At 54.8% G+C, this 21,050-nt stretch overlaps 1 protein-coding gene across 4 annotated transcripts; it reads left to right on the top strand.

Annotated features, from left to right (window-relative positions):
• The first annotated feature begins 74 nt into the window (after window positions 1-74).
• FLOT2 (flotillin 2) lies at window positions 75-17,274 on the top strand. 4 transcript variants are annotated; one of them, XM_070390344.1, is made up of 11 exons: window positions 75-252; window positions 6,310-6,391; window positions 10,005-10,095; window positions 13,206-13,329; window positions 13,959-14,077; window positions 14,200-14,313; window positions 14,418-14,537; window positions 14,631-14,845; window positions 15,258-15,441; window positions 15,748-15,897; window positions 15,987-17,274. In XM_070390344.1, the coding sequence occupies exons 1-11, from the start codon at window positions 204-206 to the stop codon at window positions 16,023-16,025; spliced, it is 1,287 nt and encodes a 428-aa protein (XP_070246445.1). In that variant the 5' UTR covers window positions 75-203; the 3' UTR covers window positions 16,026-17,274. The 4 variants fall into 4 exon arrangements, with proteins under 4 accessions (XP_070246445.1, XP_070246444.1, XP_070246446.1 ...); XM_070390343.1 differs by lacking the exon at window positions 10,005-10,095 and adding an exon at window positions 12,148-12,238 and having other exon boundaries at window positions 78-252; XM_070390345.1 differs by lacking the exon at window positions 75-252 and adding an exon at window positions 12,148-12,238 and having other exon boundaries at window positions 6,363-6,391.
• Window positions 17,275-21,050: the final 3,776 nt, after the last annotated feature.

The following is a 21,050-nucleotide window of genomic DNA, read 5'->3' on the forward strand; positions in this document are numbered from 1 at the left end:
GCGCCGACCGCCTAGCAGGCCGCGCCGGCCCCGCCCTCCGCCGCCACACTTCCGGCGGCGCTGCGGCCGCGGAGGGGTGCGGGCGGGCGGGCGGCCGCTGGGGGTGGCCCGACAGGCAGGGCGAGGCCGGCTGTGCGGGCGGGCCGGAGGCTGCTGTCCAGGTCTCCGCGACCTCCGGGGGGCCCCTCCGTCCTGCAGGCGCCATGGGCAATTGTCACACGGTGGGGCCCAACGAGGCGCTGGTGGTTTCAGGTGAGGGGGCCCCGAGGGAGGTGGATCTGGAACGCCCGGCGCCGGGAGGGTGTTTGGGGCGGGGGCTGTGCCTGGGAGGGCGGGAGAGGGGCCAGGCCGAGGAAGGGCTCTGAGGGTTGGGCGGGGGGTAGGGGGGCGGGGGCAATGCCGGGGGTGGGGCCTGAGCTTACGGTAGCTCCGGAGACCCTTACAGGAGGGACCCCCACTCTCCGTGCTCCGCGCCCTAGGGCACCGGCCAGGCTCTCCCCCCACCTCCGTGCTCTGCGTGTTTGCCCGTGTTTATTCCCTCCTTTCCTTTCTCCGCCTCCTCCTCTGGGCAGGGTCTCCCCTGTGGCCTAGAGGATCCCGAGCCGAAGCCTTGGGGTTCCGGGAACACAGTCTGGCTGGATGCCAGCGCCCGGAACGAGGGGTGGGTGGGTCGCAGGTGCCTGTCTGGGGAGGGGCGGTGGACCTGGATCCTTGGGTTCTGGGCACAGATCCGTTAATTCCGAGCAGGCTGAGGCTTGCCGGGCTTTACTGGCACTGCCCGCCCCGTAGACGCGGGTGCGGCCTCTACAGGTTGAGAAACCTGGCTCCGGGCTGTGTTGCTCTGGTTGCAAAATGCTGCAGACTCCAGAATTTCTGTTGCGCTTAGGCGGGATGGGGGCTCCGCAATGTTGGGGTAGGGAGAGAGATCGTGCCATAAGGCTGCTATTTAAATTGTGTGTTTGAGTGTCTTGGGAAGTGGCAGAAGCCTTTCAAGCCACCAGTTTGTGCAGCCAATGGCGCGGGTGCTGGGGAGAAGCCAGTGTTTTCCCGACAGCGTGGAGGCCTGTAGCTGCAGGAAACGCTCATATCCTACTTGCCACTGTCAGTATGGATTCTCCACCTGTGCAGAGAGTTGTTAGGGCCAGCTGCAGAACTGAGCAGAAGAGGGTGGGCCCGACCTGGGCTTATTGCCACCCACTTTGAGACCTGGGATGAATCCATTGGGAACTTTCATGAACTTTGTTTCAGTTTGAATCTTAAAGTCAGTCTCTGCCCTGGGACAGGAAATCGTCAATCTCTCTGACTAGGACCCTACTGTGAGGAAATTAAGATCCTTCACTTCCCTGGGACTTCCCTGGCAGTCCAGTGGTTTGGACTCTTTGGTTTCACTGCAGGGGCCTGGGGGGTTGATCCCTGGTCGGGGAACTAAGATCCTGCAAGCCCTGTGGCACAGCCAAAAAAAAAAAAAATCTTTCACTTCCCTGAAAACCAGAGAAGATAGCCTTGGGGTCACCAGGGAGACCCCCAGAGAGCACTGACCAAACTTGCTCCTCTCTCAGACTTGGGCCAGTCTCCCAGCCTCTACTCCTAAAGGTTTTTAGAAACCTGAATCTACATCACACTTGTTTTTTACTTGTCGGATTTCTCTCTAGAAGCCCAGACTCTGGGCCAAGGAGAAAGAGCTCCAGTTTTGTCTTTGTGGCTATCCTGAAACTGAGGGACAAAAAGAACCCCTAAGACGGGCTGCTCTGTGCCTCCCAAGTTGCCAGGGTACTCTAGCCAGAGGCCAAGGCAGTGCTAACTTCGAAGCCATTTTAGGGGTGCGGAGAGGAGGCCACACTGAGAATTAAGAGAGCTGAAGTCAAGGGAGGGTGGAAGAGAAGAGAGAGAGATGATGCCCAGCATAGTAGTATCTTGGAATGTGAGATGATCGAACTGCACTGTGGCTTTCGCTGACATGTGGACTTCCAGTCCTGTTCCCTACACCCCATTAATTGGACCTGCATCTAAGTCCAGGTGGCTTCCATGGTGGCTCAGCTGGTTAAGAATCTTCCTGCTGTGTGGGAGACCTGGGTTCGATCCCTGGGTTGGAAAGATCCCCTGGAGAAGGGAATGGCTACTCACTCCAGGATTCTGACCTGGAGAACTCCATGGACTATATAGTCCATGGGATCGCAAAGACGACTGAGCGACTTTCACTTTCCCTTCTAAGTCCAGGGCCATCTCACGCAGCCTACTTTCAGAAGGAGGATGTTGATACGTATCATGATCATCTTTTCCACTTGAAAAGTCTGGAGGTTTTTCTTGTCTATCCTGCCTCCTTCATTCTGTAATGCACAATTTTTTTTCTCTGTTTCTACTTTGGGGGAATCCAAACACCATATACCTTTCTCTTAGCCTGGAGTTTGTGGATAGAATTTAGAGGTCTTTGCATTTGATAAGAGGAAAGTGGTACATTTTTATTTACACTTACTTTAACTGAAAGTGTAGACTTCCCTGGTGGCTCAGACGGTAAAGCGTCTGCCTACAACGTGGGAGACCCGGGTTCGATCTCTGGGTCGGGAAGATCCCCTGGAGAAGGAAATGGCAACCCACTCTAGTGTTCTTGCCTGGAGAATCCCATGGATGGAGGAGCCTGGTGGGCTACAGTCCATGGGGTCGCAAAGAGTTGGACACGACTGAGCAACTTCACTTTCACTTTAACTGAAAGTTAGTGCTTCCTACGATTATTAATGTCGGCAACAATCCATGATAGAATTAGCAGATATTTTCCTACCATACTGCCTTTGTTGCAGGTATGGTAAAAATCATTTATGCTCATTGCTACTTTGAAATTAAGCCAGTTATTAATCTACCACAAGATCTTATTATTTAATAACATTATACATGTTACTATGTATCACATAGCACACATATATAACTTTAAATATTTGTTTCTTATGTATCTTATTTTATGCATTTATGAACATTCAGGCTTTGCCAGACTACTAAGGGGGGATTTTGGCTCAAAAAATCCCCCTTGTGGGACTTCCCTCGTGGTCCAGTGGCTAAGACTCAGTGTTCCCAACGCAGAGGGCCCAGGTTCAATCCCTGGTCAGAGAACTAGGTCCCACATGCTGCAACTAGGAGTTCACAGGTCACATGCCGCAACGAAAGATCCTACATGCTGAAACTAAGACCTGGTGCAGCCAAATAAATTGATAAAATGTTTTAAAAAAAAAAATCCCCCTTGTGTGAGAGTTCCCTGATGGTCCAGTGGTTAGGATTCAGCATGTTCACTGCCCAGTTCAGTCCTGGTTGGGGAACTGAAATCCCATAAGCCCTGCAGCGTGACCAAAAAAAAAAAAAAATCTGCCTTGTAGAGTAGAGTTGTAGGTCTTCTTGACTAGTAGGAATGAAAGAGTGGAAGAGGGGCAGGAAGAAAGGAAGTGTTCCTGAGGGGCAGACGGGCACTTGTGTTGGGGGAGGGCTGAGAGTGAGGCGGGATTTATGACAGGATATTTTGTGACTCTTCAACTTGGTTGAGGACAGAGCAAAGGAAAGTACGTTGGGTTAGAAGAAGTGAGATAAAATTAGGAGGATTGTCTCCAAGTCTAGAGACAGTAAGAACTGGGGAGGTCAAGGAAGGGTCACCTAAGAGTCCTCTCTTGGGAGTGGTCCCCAGGGTGACCAGGAAGCTGGGAGGAAGATCCCTTCCAGGGGAGGAGGCTGCTGGGGGTGGGGCAGCCAGGCAGCCCCAGCTTCCTGTTGCTACCCCTGGGAACCTGGCCATGTTACCCTTGGCCAAGGCCCAGCCTGAGCTGTGGCAGCCTGCTCCCAAGGTCAAAGAATAAGTTAAAGGTAAAAAAAAAAAAATGGCTACCCCTCCAGTATTCTTGCCTGGAGAATCCCATGGACAGGGGAGCCTGACAGTCCACGGGGTCTCACAGAGTCAGAAACAACTGAGTGACTAATGCTTCACTTTTCACTTCAAAGCGTGGATTCCCACCCTTGGCTCTCTCGCCTCCATCCCACCCTGCCACCACTACACTACACCACTACACGTCTCTTCTCCCTGCACCCTGAGAAGTGCCCTGGGTTGGTTGGAGAAAGCTGTGCCACTGTGCCCCAGCTCCCACCAGGCCAGAAGAAGTGGAACAAGCTGTGGTTTTTGATCCTTTTCCAGTTTCACTGGATCCCGAGATGGTTTTGGTTTCAAGTTGACTGCTGGTCCTCAGAGTCTCCTCTCACCCCATCCCCAGGACAGAGCAGCCTGCAGTGGCTTACCTTGAGCAGCAGTCCTGTGAACAGGTGTTTCCAGAGACCTGCAACCTGTTCCCGACCCTGTTCACACTGCAGGGATGCTCCCAGCTCCCTGGACCTCAGGCTCAGCTGCTTGTACACCATGCACAGGGCAGACCCAGGAGACAGGGTGGGCTGCCCGGTGGGCAGTATCATTTGCCAGCTGTCTATCTTGGCAGTCCCACCACACTTGTGGGATCTTTGTTCCTTTGTTGTTCAGTCACTAAATTGTGTCCAACTCCTTCCAACCCCGTGGACTGCAGCACGCCAGGCTTCCCTGCCCTTCACTATTGGAAATTCATATCCATCGAGTCGGTGATGCCAGCCAACCATCTCATCTTCTGTCGCCCCCTTGTCCTCCTGCCCTCAGTCTTTCCCAGCATCAGGGTCTTTTCCAGTGAGTCGGCTGTTCGCGTCAGGTGGTCCCTCCAGCTATCTAAAACTTCTCTCCGGTTCATGATTCTATTGTCTCTGGTTGTTGGCCTGACCACCAACCCAAACCCTGGCTCTAGGCCTACACTGTCCAATATGGTAGCCGTGAGCCACAGGTTAATTTAAGTTAATTAAAATTCATTTTCTCGGTTATACCAGCCAGATTTCCAGTGCTCAATAGCACATGTCCCGAGTGGCTGCTTTGTTGCACAGCACAGCTGGGGAACATTTCAATCCCAGAAGGACGTTCTCTTGGATAAGACTACTCTAGAAGTTATCCCCCCACGTCAGCCACTGTGTGTGGCCTGGGTCACTGCAAGAGGCTGCTTCTCCCCAGCCTCCCTGACCCAGGTATCTTTCTCCTTGCGCAAAGTGGGGTTTCTAAAATGCAAATACAAGTGTGGCTTCTTAGCTTAAATGACTTCCCCATCACTCAGGCACATACACACAACACCCCTGCTTGGCCCAGTCCTTACAATACTCTGCAGTCTGCCCTCTGCCCCGCTGCCCGGCTTTGTCCCCTGAGGTCAGTGTCCCATGAGGGCTCAGAGACACTAACCCAGCTACACAAAACTACCCCTGACCTTTGACCTTGGGAGGCACCCACCCTAGACTTTCCTGAAAACCCAAGTTTATGAATGCAGAAACAATGACGCCCACTGGCTTTTTCCTCCCTGTTACATGTTACATTTCCTTTGAATCATCTGTTTCTGCCAGGGAACAGCCCTTCTTCCTTTTACTAAGTTTTCATGAACTTGTTGATTAATTTTGGCATCAGCAGGAGGGTTCACAACAAGAATTTCAAGAACTGATTTTTCTCATTTCTGTATAGAGGTTGTGCGGAGCTCCTCCAGGAGGTGAATCTGGGTGGTGGCCAGATTCAACGGGGCTATTTAGTTGATACATAGTTTCCAGGAGTCATTTCCTTTTTAGGCCTTTTCCCTTTCACTTTTCCATTTGGTACCATGAGTTGGCTTCTGTTTTGAGGTCTTGCCGTCTTCCCCATCCACTCCCATTCACTCTGAACCCCTGGGAACCAGTCTCACTGAGAGGTCTGCTGAGCGTGCCACCCCCACCCCCATCCCACCTCTTGGTTCGTAGACTCCCTTGTATTAGCCTTCCACCTGCATCCCCTCTGGGACTGATCCCATCCTGGTAATGGGCCAGTCGCATGGTACAACCATCAGCTCAGGAAAAGGTCACTCCTCCGAGTCCCACCGCTTTTAAGAGAGGAGCTGTACCTTGATCTCTGTTTCCCTAGCACAGAAAAGTACTTGTTTGCTGAACGGATGGTTGAATCAAAGATGGACGTGTCCCTGTTCACTCTTGCCCACTGACTTTGTTCTCTGAAAGCACATACATTCTGAACCACTCATTGGCTCCCCTCATTTCTATGCAAATTGCCTGTCTACCAAACTAGATCCCAAGACCTTAAGGGCCTGTCTCCCATTTATCTGTAACCTCCACCCCTGGTGCCCAGTGGTGGGAGTTGTCAAGTGTCAGAGCAGGCTAAGGCCCAGCGTTACTGATGGAGGCGTTGGAGGGTAGACATACCCAAGGACTAACTGACCAGCCACGGTTTGCTTTGCTCTCCAGGGGGCTGTTGTGGTTCCGACTATAAACAGTATGTGTTTGGCGGCTGGGCCTGGGCTTGGTGGTGTATCTCCGACACTCAGAGGTAAGGGCCTGGGGGCTGGCAATCGGGCATCCTGGTGGGCAGGGGAGAAGAGGGTCTCCATCCTTAACCCCCTTCATGCCACTTGAGCTAGAGCATCTACCACTTGCTGCATTCCACTCTAGTTGGGGGGACCTCCTAAGAGGCAGGTGGAGTGGGTTACATGGGGAGGCAGGAGGGCTGTCTGTGAGCAGCTCTTCCTTGGTGGGTGTGCTTTTTTCCAGTGAAAGCATCACTTCTGCCCCAGGCAATTCAGGCAGAACCCTAACGCCCTGATTCTAGCTCAGAATTATTCACGAACCCTTAATAACACACCTGTTTGGAGTGGTCCTAGGAAGGAGGAAAGACTTGAAGAGACCCCTGCCCTGTGCAGATCCTGGGACAATGCAGGCAGGGGCTAAATGGCAGAGGATGGTTATAGCCTGAAGGGGCTCTCTGTATTAAAGACAAGGGATACGGATCTAAGGAATTGGCACCGGGGCTGGGCAAGATGGGTCTGGACCTCCTCCATCAGTCTGGAGAGACTCAGAAGGGGAAAGGAGATTTCAGCTCAGGCTCTGCCTGCGGGCTTTCCCAGAGCCCGGGGCAAGGCCAGACTCGGGCCCAGGCCTCTCCTGCCCCCTCCCTGCCCACCTGGGAGGAGATGAGGCTGGCCGGCCACCTCCCCACCAGCAACCCCTTCCTGATTATGCGAGATCAGGGGAGGGGCCCAGATTCTTCCAGGCCAGGAACCAGGCGACACAGACAGCAGAGCTATGAAAGCGCAGGCCCATTGGCAGGGGTGGGGGTCCTGTGAAGGGGAAGCAGTGGAGATTCCAGTGGAAATCCCCCTGTATCCCAGTTGGCAGAGAGACGCCCCATGGCGGCAGGGAGTCTGAGGGTGTTGGCTGAAGTCAGGGGCATGGGAAGCATGTCACAACGATTTAACTTCACTTATCTCTCCTAACCCCCTCCACTGCCTGTCTCTCCCCGCTCTTAGCCCTGCCTCAGTTGAGGGATCTTGGGAAACTCTTCTGGCCCAAGGTCAAAAGTGTTCAGAAAGCAATTAGTAGTGGTCACAAGATCCTCTCAGGATCCTAAGACTCCTGAGGGGGCCAGCTGGCCTGACAGGAGCCATGGGTTCCCTCTCCAGAGACACTGTCACCTCCCACCCCACACCCGCCACACAGTCCTGGGACAGCAGAGTGTCTCGTCCAAACCCCTAGACGTACAGCCGGGCCTAGAGAGTATCCGCTTGCCCCGAGACCTGTCCTGCCAGGCGTCCGCTGACACTCCAGAGGCCCTTTCTCCACACCGTGGTTGGTCCCCTCCCCCTTCCTGCTCCCAGGAGCAGAGCCCCAAGACAGCAGGGCCCAGCTTCTCTGACGGCAGGTTTGAAGGTGAGGGGTGGGGGCCTTATGCCTCATCCTCAGGGTGGCTCTCCCACACCCTGGCTCAGCATCTCCCTCTGGGCCCGCAGGCAGGGCCCACTCTTGGGTTCCTGGGGCAGCCCCTTCCCTGTCCCCTAGTCTGCTGCAGGGGCGTCTCCCCCAGCGGGGACCCTTGTTTCCCTGAGACCGGCAGGCGCTTCCTAGGTCAGAGTGGAGGTCTAGGTTTCTAACCCAGCCTTCCATTTGAGGTCCTTTCCACAGCCATCCTCCATGTCACCTGCCCTCAGTGTCAGCTGTTCTTCTCCAGACTCAGTGAGGTCTCTCCCGCTGTCCTTTGCTGCCATGCCCTGTCCTGTCCTGAGGCCCCGATATGGGCAGCTGTCTCTCCCTGACCTGAGCTGTTCCTCCACTTCTGGCATCTGAGCTGCAGCCTCCCTCCTCCCCATTTTCTCCCCCTCCTCCCCCCTCCCCCTCCTTTTCTCTCCCCCCTCTTTCCAGTCTCTCTCCCCTCCCCCTTCCTCCTCCTCCCCACCCTCCCCCTTTCCTATCTCCTTCCCTCTCTCCTCCCCTCCCTCCCCCTCTTTCCTGTCTCCCTCCCTCCTCTCCATCCCCTTCTTCCTCTTCCCTTCCACCCTCCCCCCTTTCCTGTCTCCCTCCCTCCTCCCCATCCTCTCCTCCCTCTCCCCCCTCCCCTTCCCCTCCTCCCCCCACCCTCTCTCCCTCTTTCCTGTCTCCCTCCCTCCTCCCCACTTCCTCCCCCTCCTCCCCCCCCCTCCTTTTCTCTCCCCCTCTTTCCAGTCTCCCTCCCCTCCCCCTTCCTCCTCCTCCCCACCCTCCCCCTCTCCTGTCTCCTTCCCTCTCTCCTCCCCTCCCTCCCCCTCTTTCCTGTCTCCCTCCCTCCTCCCCATCCCCTCCTCCCTGTCCTCCTCCCCCCTCTTTCCTGTCTCCCTCCCTCCTCCCCATCCCCTCCTCCCTCCCTCTTTCCTGTCTCCCTCCCTCCTCCCCATCCCCTCCTCCTTCTACCCCCTTCCTCCTCCCCTCCCCCACCCTCCCTCTCTCTTTCCTGTCTCCCTCCCTCCTCTCCATCCCCTCCTCCCTCTTCCCCCCCCTCCCCCTCCCTTCCCTCCTTCCCCCTTTCCTGTCTCCCTCCCTCCCTCTGTCCTCCCCTCCCCCATCCTCCCCCTCTTTCCTGTCTCCCTCTCCTTCCCCAAAGAGAGCTTGATGGGTGCCTGTCTGAGCTGGGTCTGCTGTCCTCTCAGCCTGAGGGTGCTGTTAGGGAGGGGCTGGAAGGCAGTCAACCTGTGTACATGCGCATGGCTGGAGAGTGGGGGGACCCACATTGCCTCCTGCTCCCAATCCCCCCACTCCACTTGCTTCTGCTCCTTCACCTCAGCCTCTGCCCTCCCTCCCTCTGGTTTAAGGAAACCTTCTGCGCTGTCCACAGGCTGGCCTCTGCCTGGTCCGGCACCCAGCACACACGGGCACACACCCTGCCCCAGGGAGGCCCAGGTAGCTTCCACGCACCTTTTCTTTGCCATGACTCTGCCCGTGCCCAACTCTGGAAGTGAGTGACTCCCAGTTGTCCCTGTGAATATTGGCAGGGGTGCACACACTTCCCCCCGTCCCAGCCTTCCTTGACACATCCCACCACCGCAAATCAGAAAATCCAAAAATTGCTTTAGACTCTTCTGGCCCTAAATTGCCTTCTTAGGGATAAGTAGCACAGGCCTTGAGGGTTTGTGCCCTGAGCAGGATTCGGTATTTGCTGTGGCTCATGAACCCCCAGAGTGGCCTCCCCCACCCCCACCCGTTTCTGGAAACACAGGCTTGCCTCCATCTGGAGCATGGAGCTCAGGCTGCCAGCCAGACTGTGCCAGGAATCTCCTGGAAAAGTGAGGCAGTGGGTAGCTCTGGTGCCCTGCGCACAGGCAACCTCCCAACCTCAGGTCATGGGCTCAGGGCATCAGCAGGCTTTACCTCCAGCCCAGCAGCTTCTGGCTGGAAAGGTGTGGGGGCTGGAGAAGAGACCCAGAGGCCTCAGGCCAGCGCAGGGGTGTCTCTGGTCCCCTACGGCCGAGCCGAGCTGGCAGTGGGGGATGGGAGCTGAAGTTTTGAGAGCGACCCCCCCCACCCCCCAGGCCTCAGGCATCCGGTGCTTGTCTGGTAACCACTGTGTGTGTTTGCTGTGTCCCCTCCTTCCCTTCCTGTCCCTACCTCTCCTTCCCTCCCCCCCGGCTGCTCCTCAGACTGTCTCTGGAGGTTATGACCATCCTGTGTCGCTGTGAGAATATTGAGACGTCGGAGGGGGTCCCGCTATTCGTAACAGGGGTTGCACAGGTAATAACCCGCCTGCTTCCTCCTCTGTGTCTAACCTCCTCTCTTCCTGCCCTGCGGGGGCCTGGCAGACTCCAGATGGACTCCCTTTTCCTGAGAGTGCGCCTCCCTGCCCTCTCCTCCCACCACCACTGCTCTGGGTGGCCGCGTGGAGCCTCTAGGGTCCCCCACTCCCTTGTCCCGGCTCATGGGGGGCTGCGAGTGGGGAGAGAGAGTGAAGGCTTCTGGGAGCTCTGCCCAAGTCTGCCAGGGGGTGTCTTTGGACGCCAAGCCTACATTGAGAGTAAGCTGAGGCGGGAGAAGAAGACACAGGCCCTTTTGTGACAGAGGTGGGCTATCCAGGTCGGGAGGGGTCTATCCTAAAGATTCCCACGGGAGTCCTAGTCCTCAGGTATCACAGAGCTCTGTGTCCTGCGTCTTCTCCAGGCCAACACCCTCCTCCCTGATGCACCAGAAGAACGGGTCCCCTGGGGAGTTATGTTCATCTCACCCCTTGACTGCTTCCAACCTCCTTGACAGGCCTGAGCAAAAAGAGCCATGGCCATTCCCTGCCCCTGATTCTCTTTCGAGAGGCCTTTGAGCAGCTCTCTTTGTTACCAGACTTCAGCTTCCCCATATGCGAAAGGGGGAGAATCAAGCCCTCCCTGAGCCTTGCAGGAATATTAGAAAGGCAAGTAAAGCAATGTGAGGGTGCTCGCTTTGGGATTTTCAGAAAAGAAGTGCTCGAGGAACGCCATCTGTATCACAGACTTGATCTCACCTGGGAAAGCAAGTGACCTGCTGTCTCCCTCCTCACCGCCAAACAGCCCTAGAGATGAAACCCTTTCCTGAGCCATGGCATTTAGCAGCACAGGTTCCCATCTTCATTGGTCCATTTGCCAGCTCCCCGCTGAGCGTCTTGTCAGCTCCAGGCACAGCGGAGGCAGCGAGGCAGCGATGGACATCAGAAAGCCCCTGCCCCTCAGAGCCTGCATGCTGGTGGGTCCCCAGGCCAGAAGAGACCTACATGTCACCTTACTCATCCTCCACCCTTCCATGAAATTGTCCTTCAGCTTCTCAGGCAAAACCCAGCACCCCCACACCCTGCCTTACCCAACCTCATATCCTTAATGGGGAAGAAGACTGTCCCTATCACACCCACCACTCATCACTGTGGAAGGGCAGGCTTCAGGGCAGAGAAGAAGCCCAGAGCCCCTTTGCGTGGGATATGTAGGGGCCAGGCCTCCCTCGACACCCCACCTAGCAGCCTCATCTCCCTCCAAGCCCACACTCCACTTGAAATAGCTAATACCCAGATCCCTTTTCAACTGGGTGATGTGAACCCTTGAAGACTCAGGTCATCTGGGCAGAACCCTCCTTGGCCCCAAAGCTCTAGCATGCCCCAGCCTTTTCCTCCACTGGCCGCATCTGGCCCCAACCCCAGAGAGCAGGCTTCCAGCCTTGGCCTGGTGCCAGGTAGAGGGACCCGGCAGGGCTCCCCTGGTGGGGTGGGGCAAACACAGGATCATCTCCATCTTGACCCAGCAGTGGGCATACTCCCAGCATGCCAGGTACAAGGCAGCTTTCTCAGCAGCCTCCAGGGCACTCTGGGGTGCTGAGCATGCCCAGGGAACAGGCAAATGCCTCTGGGGGATGGTCAGATGGTACCTACAAATATAGCCTGGAGGACCAGCACTTATGTGCTGTTCCAGGACACACATGGCCACGCCAAGACTCTTGCCCACACTACCCCCAGCCCCTGGTCCAGACCACCCCTGACAACTCCTACTTCCTCTCCCGCTCTTCCAGCCAGGCTGATGTGAGCAGAGGACACACGTGCACGTGGGTGGCACATGACACTCCTTCCACTGAGCCATCTGCACCCTGGCCCTGCCTTCCCACCCCTCTCCTCACACACTCCCAGCTCCGACCCCTTGGAGAGCCCACCCCCTCCGTCTCCTGCAGCAGGACCCCCCTGGCCCGTCCCAGCCGGCGCAGTGAGATGTCAAAGTCTTTCCCCACACCCCAGGCCCTGGGCCCCCAGACCCATGGCCCCTGTTTTGCATTTCTTGGCAGGATTTCCCTAGAGATTATGACGTTGCAGCCCCGCTGTGAGGACGTAGAGACGGCCGAGGGGGTAGCTTTAACTGTGACGGGTGTCGCCCAGGTATAGTAACTCAGCAGCCCCGCGCATGTCCGTTGAGCTGCCTCGTCCCCACGCTGGGTTTTGGGGTGGGAACGAGGAGAGGCCGGCAGCCGGGGCAGTCTCTCTCCAGCGGCCCCACCCATGCCCATCCCCCTTCCCAGAGAGGGTCGTCGCCACTGGAACTTGCACTCAGCCTCTCGGCCACCCAGCAGGACTAACAAGACACCCTTCTTTCCCCAGAGGGCCAGCGGAGGACAGAAGCAGTGCCGGGGCTCCTGTGTCACTAACCCCTCCCCGTTCTTTGCAGGTGTCAGAAATGCCAAGCCCCAGAACCCGGGCCTCCCCTGACCCCTGGGTAGGGGGCTGCAGGGTGGGGACCAGAGGGCGAGGCCACATGAGGCCAGGGAGCTCTGGGCTCTGGAGTCAGAGCTGCGTTATATTCCCAGCCTGGTGACTGGGCGAGGGGCTTCCTGCTCTCCAGAGGTCCTCACAGGGCAGGTTCAGCCATCTCAAAGGCCCCTGGTGCAGGAGTGGTTGGCTTGGTGCCTTGGGGAAGAAAGAAGAGGATGCCTTCCCCTGGTGATGGACCGCAGACCTGTCTCCTGCCCTCTCCTGGCTCTCTTTCCTAGTCTGTCTGTCTGCACCCCTATTGCTCATTCTCCTTTTTGCAGAGACCTGCAGGCTGAGGGGCCAAGAGTGGACTGGAGGGGTTGGTGGTGGGGAGGAGCCCAGAATGTCCAGGGGAGAGGCCCTGGCAGAGCCTGGGGCTGCCAGTGAAAGTGAAATTTCTCAATATGAGTTCCTCGTGTTTTCTCCCTGCTGGAGGCCTCAGCAGACCCCACCCCCTCCCACCACCACCCCCTTCCCCCTGAGGCCTCCAGGTCCTAAAAAGGAGGGGAGGGGTACCAACTGCCACCATCCTCCTGGGTCTGGGGCCTCCGTCTGCCTGCCTCCAGCCTGGCTCAGACTTCTCTGTGACTACCGGCAGGTGAAGATCATGACCGAGAAGGAGCTCCTGGCTGTGGCCTGTGAGCAGTTCCTAGGCAAGAGCGTGCAAGACATCAAGAACGTCGTTCTGCAGACACTGGAGGGACACCTGCGCTCCATCCTCGGTGAGGCCCTGCCTGGCCCAGGGACCCCTCTTCCTCTGCCACCTGCGAGGAGCCACACAGCATCCCTGAGCCAAGGCCAGGGAGGGGAGAGGGGGCTTGGACAGGCGGGCCTGTCAGTCCCGCTGAGAGGCTTCTAGCAGAAAAGCTGACAGGTTTTCCGTCATGTATTTCCTTTCAAAATATCAGGAGACTCGAGTGAAGAAGAGAGCATGGAGGTGGGGCTGAGTGACTGACTGCCAGTCAGGTCAGGCACCTAGTGCTGCTTGGGGCACTTTTCCTCATCCTGCCCAGACCCTGCAGGAGGAGACTCAGTGTTAGAAGAAACCCACCAGGGACTTCCCCGGGTGGTCCAGTGGCCAAGACTGCGCTCCTGAGGCAGGGAGCCCAGATTCGATCCCTGGTCAGGGAACTAGATCCCACATGCTACAACTTAAGAGTTCACATGCTGCCGCTAAAGATCCCACATGCTACAGGGAAGACCCAGCACAGCCAGATAGAAAGAAACCTAGAAAGACCCAGCACAGACCGTGTGACCCCTGTCTACACTCAGACCTCTCCCTGGCCGGCTCCTCCCTTTCCCAAGCTGGCTGGGCCCCTGGGGAGCCAGCCCACGATCCTTCTGCCCCCAGGGACCCTGACAGTGGAGCAGATTTATCAGGACCGGGACCAGTTTGCCAAGCTGGTGCGGGAGGTGGCAGCCCCTGATGTCGGCCGCATGGGCATCGAGATTCTCAGCTTCACCATCAAGGTGCAGTGTGGCGGGAAGGCTGTGGCCCCCGTGTCCATTCATGCGTGGCGTGGGAGCTTGGCAGGAGGGGCCCCTTTATGCCTCTGACTATTCCCAGGGACGACTTCCCCTTCCCTCCCCAGGACGTGTATGACAAAGTGGACTATCTGAGCTCCCTGGGCAAGACACAGACTGCTGTGGTCCAGAGAGATGCTGACATCGGGGTAGCCGAGGCCGAACGGGACGCAGGCATCCGGGTATGTGGGCTTGCCTTCCCAGCCTCGAGGATGAGGGAGCTCAGGGGCGGTGGAAACCCTGGTTACTCAGGGGGACCCTCAGCACCTGCCCCTCCTGCTCCCAGGAAGCCGAGTGCAAGAAGGAGATGCTGGACGTGAAGTTCATGGCTGACACCAAGATCGCCGACTCCAAGCGAGCCTTCGAGCTGCAGAAGTCGGCCTTCAGCGAGGAGGTCAACATCAAGGTGAGAAGCTGTCGGGCGTCCTGGGGTTGGGGCTCAAGGCCCAGGACTGTGGCGGCCAGCCTCTGACGTGCTGACCACCCTCCCCCGCCACAGACGGCTGAGGCCCAGCTGGCTTATGAGCTGCAAGGGGCACGTGAACAGCAGAAGATCCGGCAGGAAGAGATTGAGATCGAGGTCGTGCAGCGCAAGAAGCAGATTGCCGTGGAGGCGCAGGAGATCCTGCGCACCGACAAGGAACTCATCGCCACGGTGCGCTGCCCCGCCGAGGCCGAGGCCCACCGCATACAGCAGATCGCAGAGGGTGAAAAGTAGGTGCCGCTGGGGGCCCCCGCTTTAGTCTGGCTCCTCTGCCACCTGGGCACCCCCTCCACTCCTGGCCAAGCTTGGAGGCCCCCACGCCTGCTTCCTCACTGGGAAGTAGGGTTAACCCGCCTGCCCCATGGGATTGTTGTTAGGAAGACTGAATTAGGTGCTAGAGGTTTAAGGGCCTGATGTGGTGCTTGGCACAGAGGGCACCCAGGTAGGTCCCCTCTCCAATCTGGCCTCTTGGAGCCAGTACCCTCTTCCAGGCCAGAGCCAGAAGGCCAGGGCACTGCCCTCATGGGTCCCTCACCCCTGACACCTGCCAAAGTGGGGGACTCGAGGGTTCGCTGGCCCCCAGGCAAGGCTTAAGGGACCCCTGGCACTTCCCACTGACCCTGCCCACCCGAACTCCCCCAGGGTGAAGCAGGTCCTCCTGGCTCAGGCAGAAGCAGAGAAGATCCGCAAAATCGGGGAGGCAGAGGCGGCAGTCATTGAGGCAAGGGGCAAGGCAGAGGCTGAGCGGATGAAACTCAAGGCTGAGGCCTACCAGAAATACGGAGATGCAGCCAAGATGGCCTTGGTGTTGGACGCCCTGCCCCGGGTAAGGCTCCCACCCAAGGCTGGGACTGGCTGGGCAAGTGCCGGACTTCTCTGGGCCTTGTCAGTGACACAGCGACAGGATGGCTGGGAGGGTCAAATGGGGAAGTACTCAGCGGCATGGGGAAGAACTCTACAACAGGCCTAGGCTCATCCCTAACCCAGGGGACCATCTGACCTTTATTGCAAATAAGGGCCGCCCAGGCTGCGTTGGGGTGGGGTGAGGTGGAAACAGGAGGGAGAGATGCTGGATGGGGCAGGTGGATGGAGTCCGAGTGGCAACCAGCTCTCCTCCCACCCTGCCTTCTAGATTGCTGCCAAAATTGCCGCCCCACTGACCAAAGTCGATGAGATTGTGGTCCTCAGTGGGGACAACAGCAAGGTGACATCGGAAGTGAACCGACTGCTGGCCGAGCTGCCCGCCTCTGTGCACGCCCTGACGGGCGTGGACCTGTCTAAGGTGGGTGTCTCGCTGTCTGCGGTGGGTTGCCTGGGCAGAGTGGTGGGGGCCCTGAAGCCAAGGCCTCATGGCATCTCCCGTCCTTGCAGATACCGCTGATCAAGAAGGCCACCGGTGCACAGGTGTGAGGTCTCATCGGCCCACACCCTTCAGCAGCCACCGCCCCCACCTTCAGCACCCGTTTTAATACCACAGGGACAACGGGAACGTCACTGACTCTGGTGCCTTATTCTGGAGGGACCAGAAGCGCTGCGTGCTCAGGCCTCTGGCTGTCTTCCCTTCCCCTCTGTCTCTGTCTGTCTCCCGCCTCTTCTCCTCCATCCCACAGCCTCGCTTTCACTGCCACGACTGTCTGGTTTGTCTCTTGCACCCTCATCTCCTGTTCGTCTCTTCCTTTGTCTGTCTTTTTCTCTCCCTCTCTCCTCGCACCCTCTACACACATCATGTAGTTTAAATTGAAGATGTTTATTACAATCACTGTCTTGTCTGTCTGTGGGAGTGGCCCTGCTGCTCCCGAGAATCCTGGTGCCTTGAAGTTTTCTGTGCTTCTCTCCATCCCCCGCCGCCCCATGGCCCCAGCCAGAGCTTCAGCATGGGTGCAGGGATTCTGGGGATGACGGCCACCCTGTCTTCTCCTGGCCTGGTCTTCCCAGCCCAAAACCTGCCCCCAGGAAGTCCCCAGCCTCGCCCACTCCAGCCCTTCTGGGCCCAAGTAGCTGTGGCTGCAGGCCCAGGGCCATCGCCCTCTGCCAACCCCTGCCCAGCCCCAGGCCTGCTCTCGTACCTCACCTCTCTCTCCCGCGCCCACGGGCACAGAGGCGAGGCCTCCTGTGTAGAGCAGCTCCCTCGGTTTACTACTGCCTTAGGAGGCCCCTGCTCGTGCTCAGGGAATCCCCTTCCCTGGAGTGGGGCTTGGTCCCAACTCTGCTAAGCCTTTCTGGGATCAGGATCCAGCCCTTCTGGGGAATAGAAAATGTACAGACCCCCTTCCTACTAGGGCTGTGCTGCCCTGAGTATCAGGCCGGGCCCTTCCAGTGGGCAGAGCTGTGCCAGCCCTGCACAGAATCGAGTGCCGTAGGCTGGCCGGAATCCTTCCCTGCTCGTGCCGGCTTGCTTCCTGGCCAGAAATGATCAGGCTCCAGCTGTGGGGAAGCAGCCCGGTCCTCTGTCTCCTTGCTTCAGAGGAGGCAGAAGAGCCCAGGGCCCCAGCATCCCCGCAGGGACGCTGCGGGTGTCCTGTGGTCCTGGTCCCCCACCCCTCGCCCTGCCCCAGCCTGTGTTCCTGCATGTGGATGCTGCATGTCCGGTCTGGGGCTTGGATGCTGCACTGCCCCACTGCCTGTCCCTTCTGGTAAAATAAAGATCTGGTTATGCCCACACCCTGTACTGTGTCTTTTGTGAGGAGAGAGACTGGGAACCCGCCCACACACCCCTTCAGCCTAAAGGCTACACTTTGCCTGTTCTTCCCCACCCTCGACACTGGGGGGCAGCAGCACCCTGGTCTTGTCCTCAGCTTCCTGGAGCAGGGCAGCCATTGCCCAGGTGCTGAAGCCAGATCTGAGCCCTGGGAGACCGGGCTCCACTGCAGACACAAGATGCAAGGGGCTGCCAGGTTCACTGCCCCTCTTGCCCATTTTGAGCCCCACTCAGTGCAACCAAAAAAAAAAAGGGAGTATTGCAATGATACCAATTCTCTAAAATTGGTCTATAAATTCAGTATAATCCCAATCAAAATCCCAAGAAATTTTTAATCAACAGAGTAATTCTGAAGTTATGGGGAAATGCCAAAGGAATAAGAATAATCAAGACAAGCTTGAAAAAAAGTGAAGTGAGAGGATTCAAACTCAGACGGCAAGACATTAAAAAAAGTGAAAGTGTTGGTTGCTCAGTGGTGTCCAACTGTTTGTGACCCCACAGACTGTAGCCGCCAGACTCCTCTGTGGAATTGTCCATGGCAACTGGAGTGGGCTGCCATTTCCTTTTTTAGTAATTAAGACTGTGTGATACTGGCAAAAAGTACACCAAAGATTACATTGAGAAGAACAGAAAATCCAGTAATAGACCCACACTTATTTTATGACTAAAATGACCATGCAGAGCTGTGGGAAAAGGACAGTCTTTTTGATAAAAGATACTGGAGATCTGGGGGAGAAATGATTCTTGACCTTAAACCTCACCTTGTACACAAAATCAGTTCCAGATGGATTGTAGATCTAAATGTGAAAAGTAAAATGGTAAAACATATAGAAAATAACAGAATATTGTCATGACCTTAGGATAATCAAAACATTTTTAAAACAATGCAGAAATCAATCAATAGAAAAGAAGGAGCTCCCCAGTGGGAATTGGTACTTTTCATTGCAGTGGTCTGGGTTCAATCCCTAGTCAGGGAACTAAGATCCTACAAGTCATAGGGTGCAGCCAAAAATAAAAACAAGACTATCTCTTTATTAAAAGATATACTAATCTCCAAGGAATTATGCATAGCAAAAAAAAATATTACGTACTACATGTGAAAGTAGAAGTGTTAGTCATTAAGTTGTGTCCGACTCTTTGTGACCCCATAGACTGTAACCTGCCAAGTTCCTCTGTCCAGAGAATTATCTAGACAAGAATACTGGAGTGGGCAGCCATTCCCTTCTCCAGGGATTCTTCCTGACCCAGGGATCAAACCTGGGGTCTCCTCCGTTGCAGGCAGATTCTTTACCGTCTGAGCCACAGGGAAGTCCATGTGTACTACATACATGATTCCAACTGTTAATATAAAGCCTTTATTTTTAATTGTGGTAAAGTACACGTAACAAAATTTATCATCTTCACCAATTGTAAGCCTGCATTTCAGTGGCATTAAGCATATTTACATTATTATGTAACCATCACTGCCATCCATCCTCCAGAACATTTTGCATTTTGTAAAACTGAACCTCTATCCCTGTTCAGCATTCACTCCCCATCCCTCTCTGTCCCCCGCCCCTGGCAAACATCAACCTACTTTCTGTTTCTATGGATTTGACTACATACCTCACAGAAGTGAGATCTTGGAATAGTTGCCCTTTCGTGACTGGCTTCTTTTACTTAGCATAATATTCTCAAGGCTGAACAACATCCCATTGTATGTATACACCACATTTTGCTTATGCATTCATCTGTCGATAAGCACTTGGATTGTTTCCATGTTTTAGCTATTGTTTGGGGTTTTGTTTTTTTTCCCTGACCAGGGATTGAACTCTTGGCCTCTGCAATAAAAGCGCTGAGTCTTAACCACTGGACAGCCAAGGAATTCTCTGTAAGTTTTTGAGGCAGTGTACTCTTTCCCACAGAAGTTGCTTCTTTTTACATACCCATCACCTACCAACAGTGTAAAAGTGTTCAAATTTCTACCCATTCTCACCAACATTTGTTCTTTTCTTTCTTCTTTTTTTTTTTTTGGTAGTAGCCATCCTAATGTGTGTAAGGTATATATAGCATTTTTGAAATGACAAAATTTTAGAAATGGATTAGTGGCTGCCAGTGGTAGGGACAGGGGTTGGTGTGATTATAAACATTAGGAATCCTTGTACTAGAACTGTTCAGTAACTTTATCATAGCGGCTACATGTACACATGATAAAATTGTATACAACTTAATACACACATGTAAGTGAGCACAAGCAAAACAGGAAATCTGAATAAAACGGGTAAACTATATCAAGGTCAACATCCTGTGATACTTGGCTGTGGTTATGATATTATTCTGCAGTTTTGCGAGACATCACCAGCGGAGAAGCTGGGTAAAGGATGAAAGGGATCTCTCTCTTATTTCTTACAACTGCATATGAATCTACACTTGTCTCATAAAAATTTCAGTTTATAAGCACACATGCACACACACATACACACACACAAGGACCCATTGAGAGCATGAGAAGGCAAACCTCAGAATAAGGGGGAAAGATATTTATAACACATATACCTGAGGGGAAAACTAGCACCCAGAATATATTTTGCATACAAAGAAAGAAAAAGACAACCCCTCAGAAAAAGGAGAAATGATGGCTCAAGCACTACGCAGAATGGCCGATAGGCAAACACGTGTGGCAAAGATACAGGCAACAATATTTTCCATCCTACACTTCCTCTTACAGTGTAACTTTGATAGTCCTTCCAATCAGAGGTGGAGCCTCTGCTCCCTTCCCTGGAAACTGAGTGGCCTTTTGTGACTATTTAGGTCGATAGAATAAGGCAGAAGTGATCCTATGGGACTTCCAAGACTAGCTCATAAAAGACAATGTCTCTTCCACTTTATTTGATGGAATATTCTATCTTTAAGCCTTCAGCCACTCTGTAAGCAGTCTGTGCTGTGAGGAAGCTCCAGCAGGCAGACCTCAGGGATACACCCTGAGCCACATGAAGAGAGATGGCTATTCCATCAGCCCCCAGCTCCTCCAGTCCCTACCTGACCTCATCTGCCAGAGAAACCCCAAGCTAGTTCTTCCCAGCAGACCTCCTGAAATCCTGACCTCCAAAACTATGCAAGGTAGGAAAAGAATTGTTGGCTTTTGTTCATTTGTTTTTCTTCTTTTAAGAGCTTTTATCTTTTATTTATGTATTTATTTAGGCTGAGAGGCATATAGGATCTTAGTTTCCTGATCAGGATCCAACCCATGCCCCCCTGCAGTGGAAGCATGCTATGTCCTAAGTTGTGTCCGACTCTCTGTGACCCCTTGGACTGTAGCCCGCCAGGCTCCTCTGTCCGTGGGATTCTCCAGGCAAGAATACTGGAGTGGGTTGCCATGCCCTCCTCCAGGGGATCTTCTGGTAGAAGCATGGAGTCTTAACCATGGGCCCCCCAGAGAAGTTCAGACCATATTAATTATTTAAGCTTCCAAATTTGGGGATAATTTGTTACACAGTGATGAATAGTGGGACAAGCACGCATAACTTCATTAGTCATCAAGGAAGTGCAAATTCAAACCATAACAGATACCACTTCACATCCACCAGAATGACTAAAATAGAAAAGAGCAACAATACGAAGCATAGGGCAGGATATGGAGCAACTGGAAATTTCACACACATCCTGAAGAAGTGTATGTCAATACAACCACTGTGAAAACCTGAGGACAGAAGATAGTACCTAGGTGCATGCGCATGAGCTCAGTTGTGTCCGACTCC

This window comes from Bos mutus, chromosome 19 (genome assembly GCF_027580195.1).
Source record: "Bos mutus isolate GX-2022 chromosome 19, NWIPB_WYAK_1.1, whole genome shotgun sequence".
Classification (NCBI taxonomy): domain Eukaryota; kingdom Metazoa; phylum Chordata; class Mammalia; order Artiodactyla; family Bovidae; genus Bos; species Bos mutus.

Excerpts from the sequence above, each read along its gene's own strand:
- FLOT2 (XM_070390342.1), top strand. The coding sequence starts at position 10,907 with ATGAAACCCTTTCCTGAGCCATGGCATTTAGCAGCACAGGTTCCCATC. Across the intron at positions 11,071-12,147 it reads CCCTCAGAGCCTGCATGCTG|GATTTCCCTAGAGATTATGA; the intron begins GTGGGTCCCCAG and ends ATTTCTTGGCAG. Across the intron at positions 14,078-14,199 it reads TTCTCAGCTTCACCATCAAG|GACGTGTATGACAAAGTGGA; the intron begins GTGCAGTGTGGC and ends TTCCCTCCCCAG.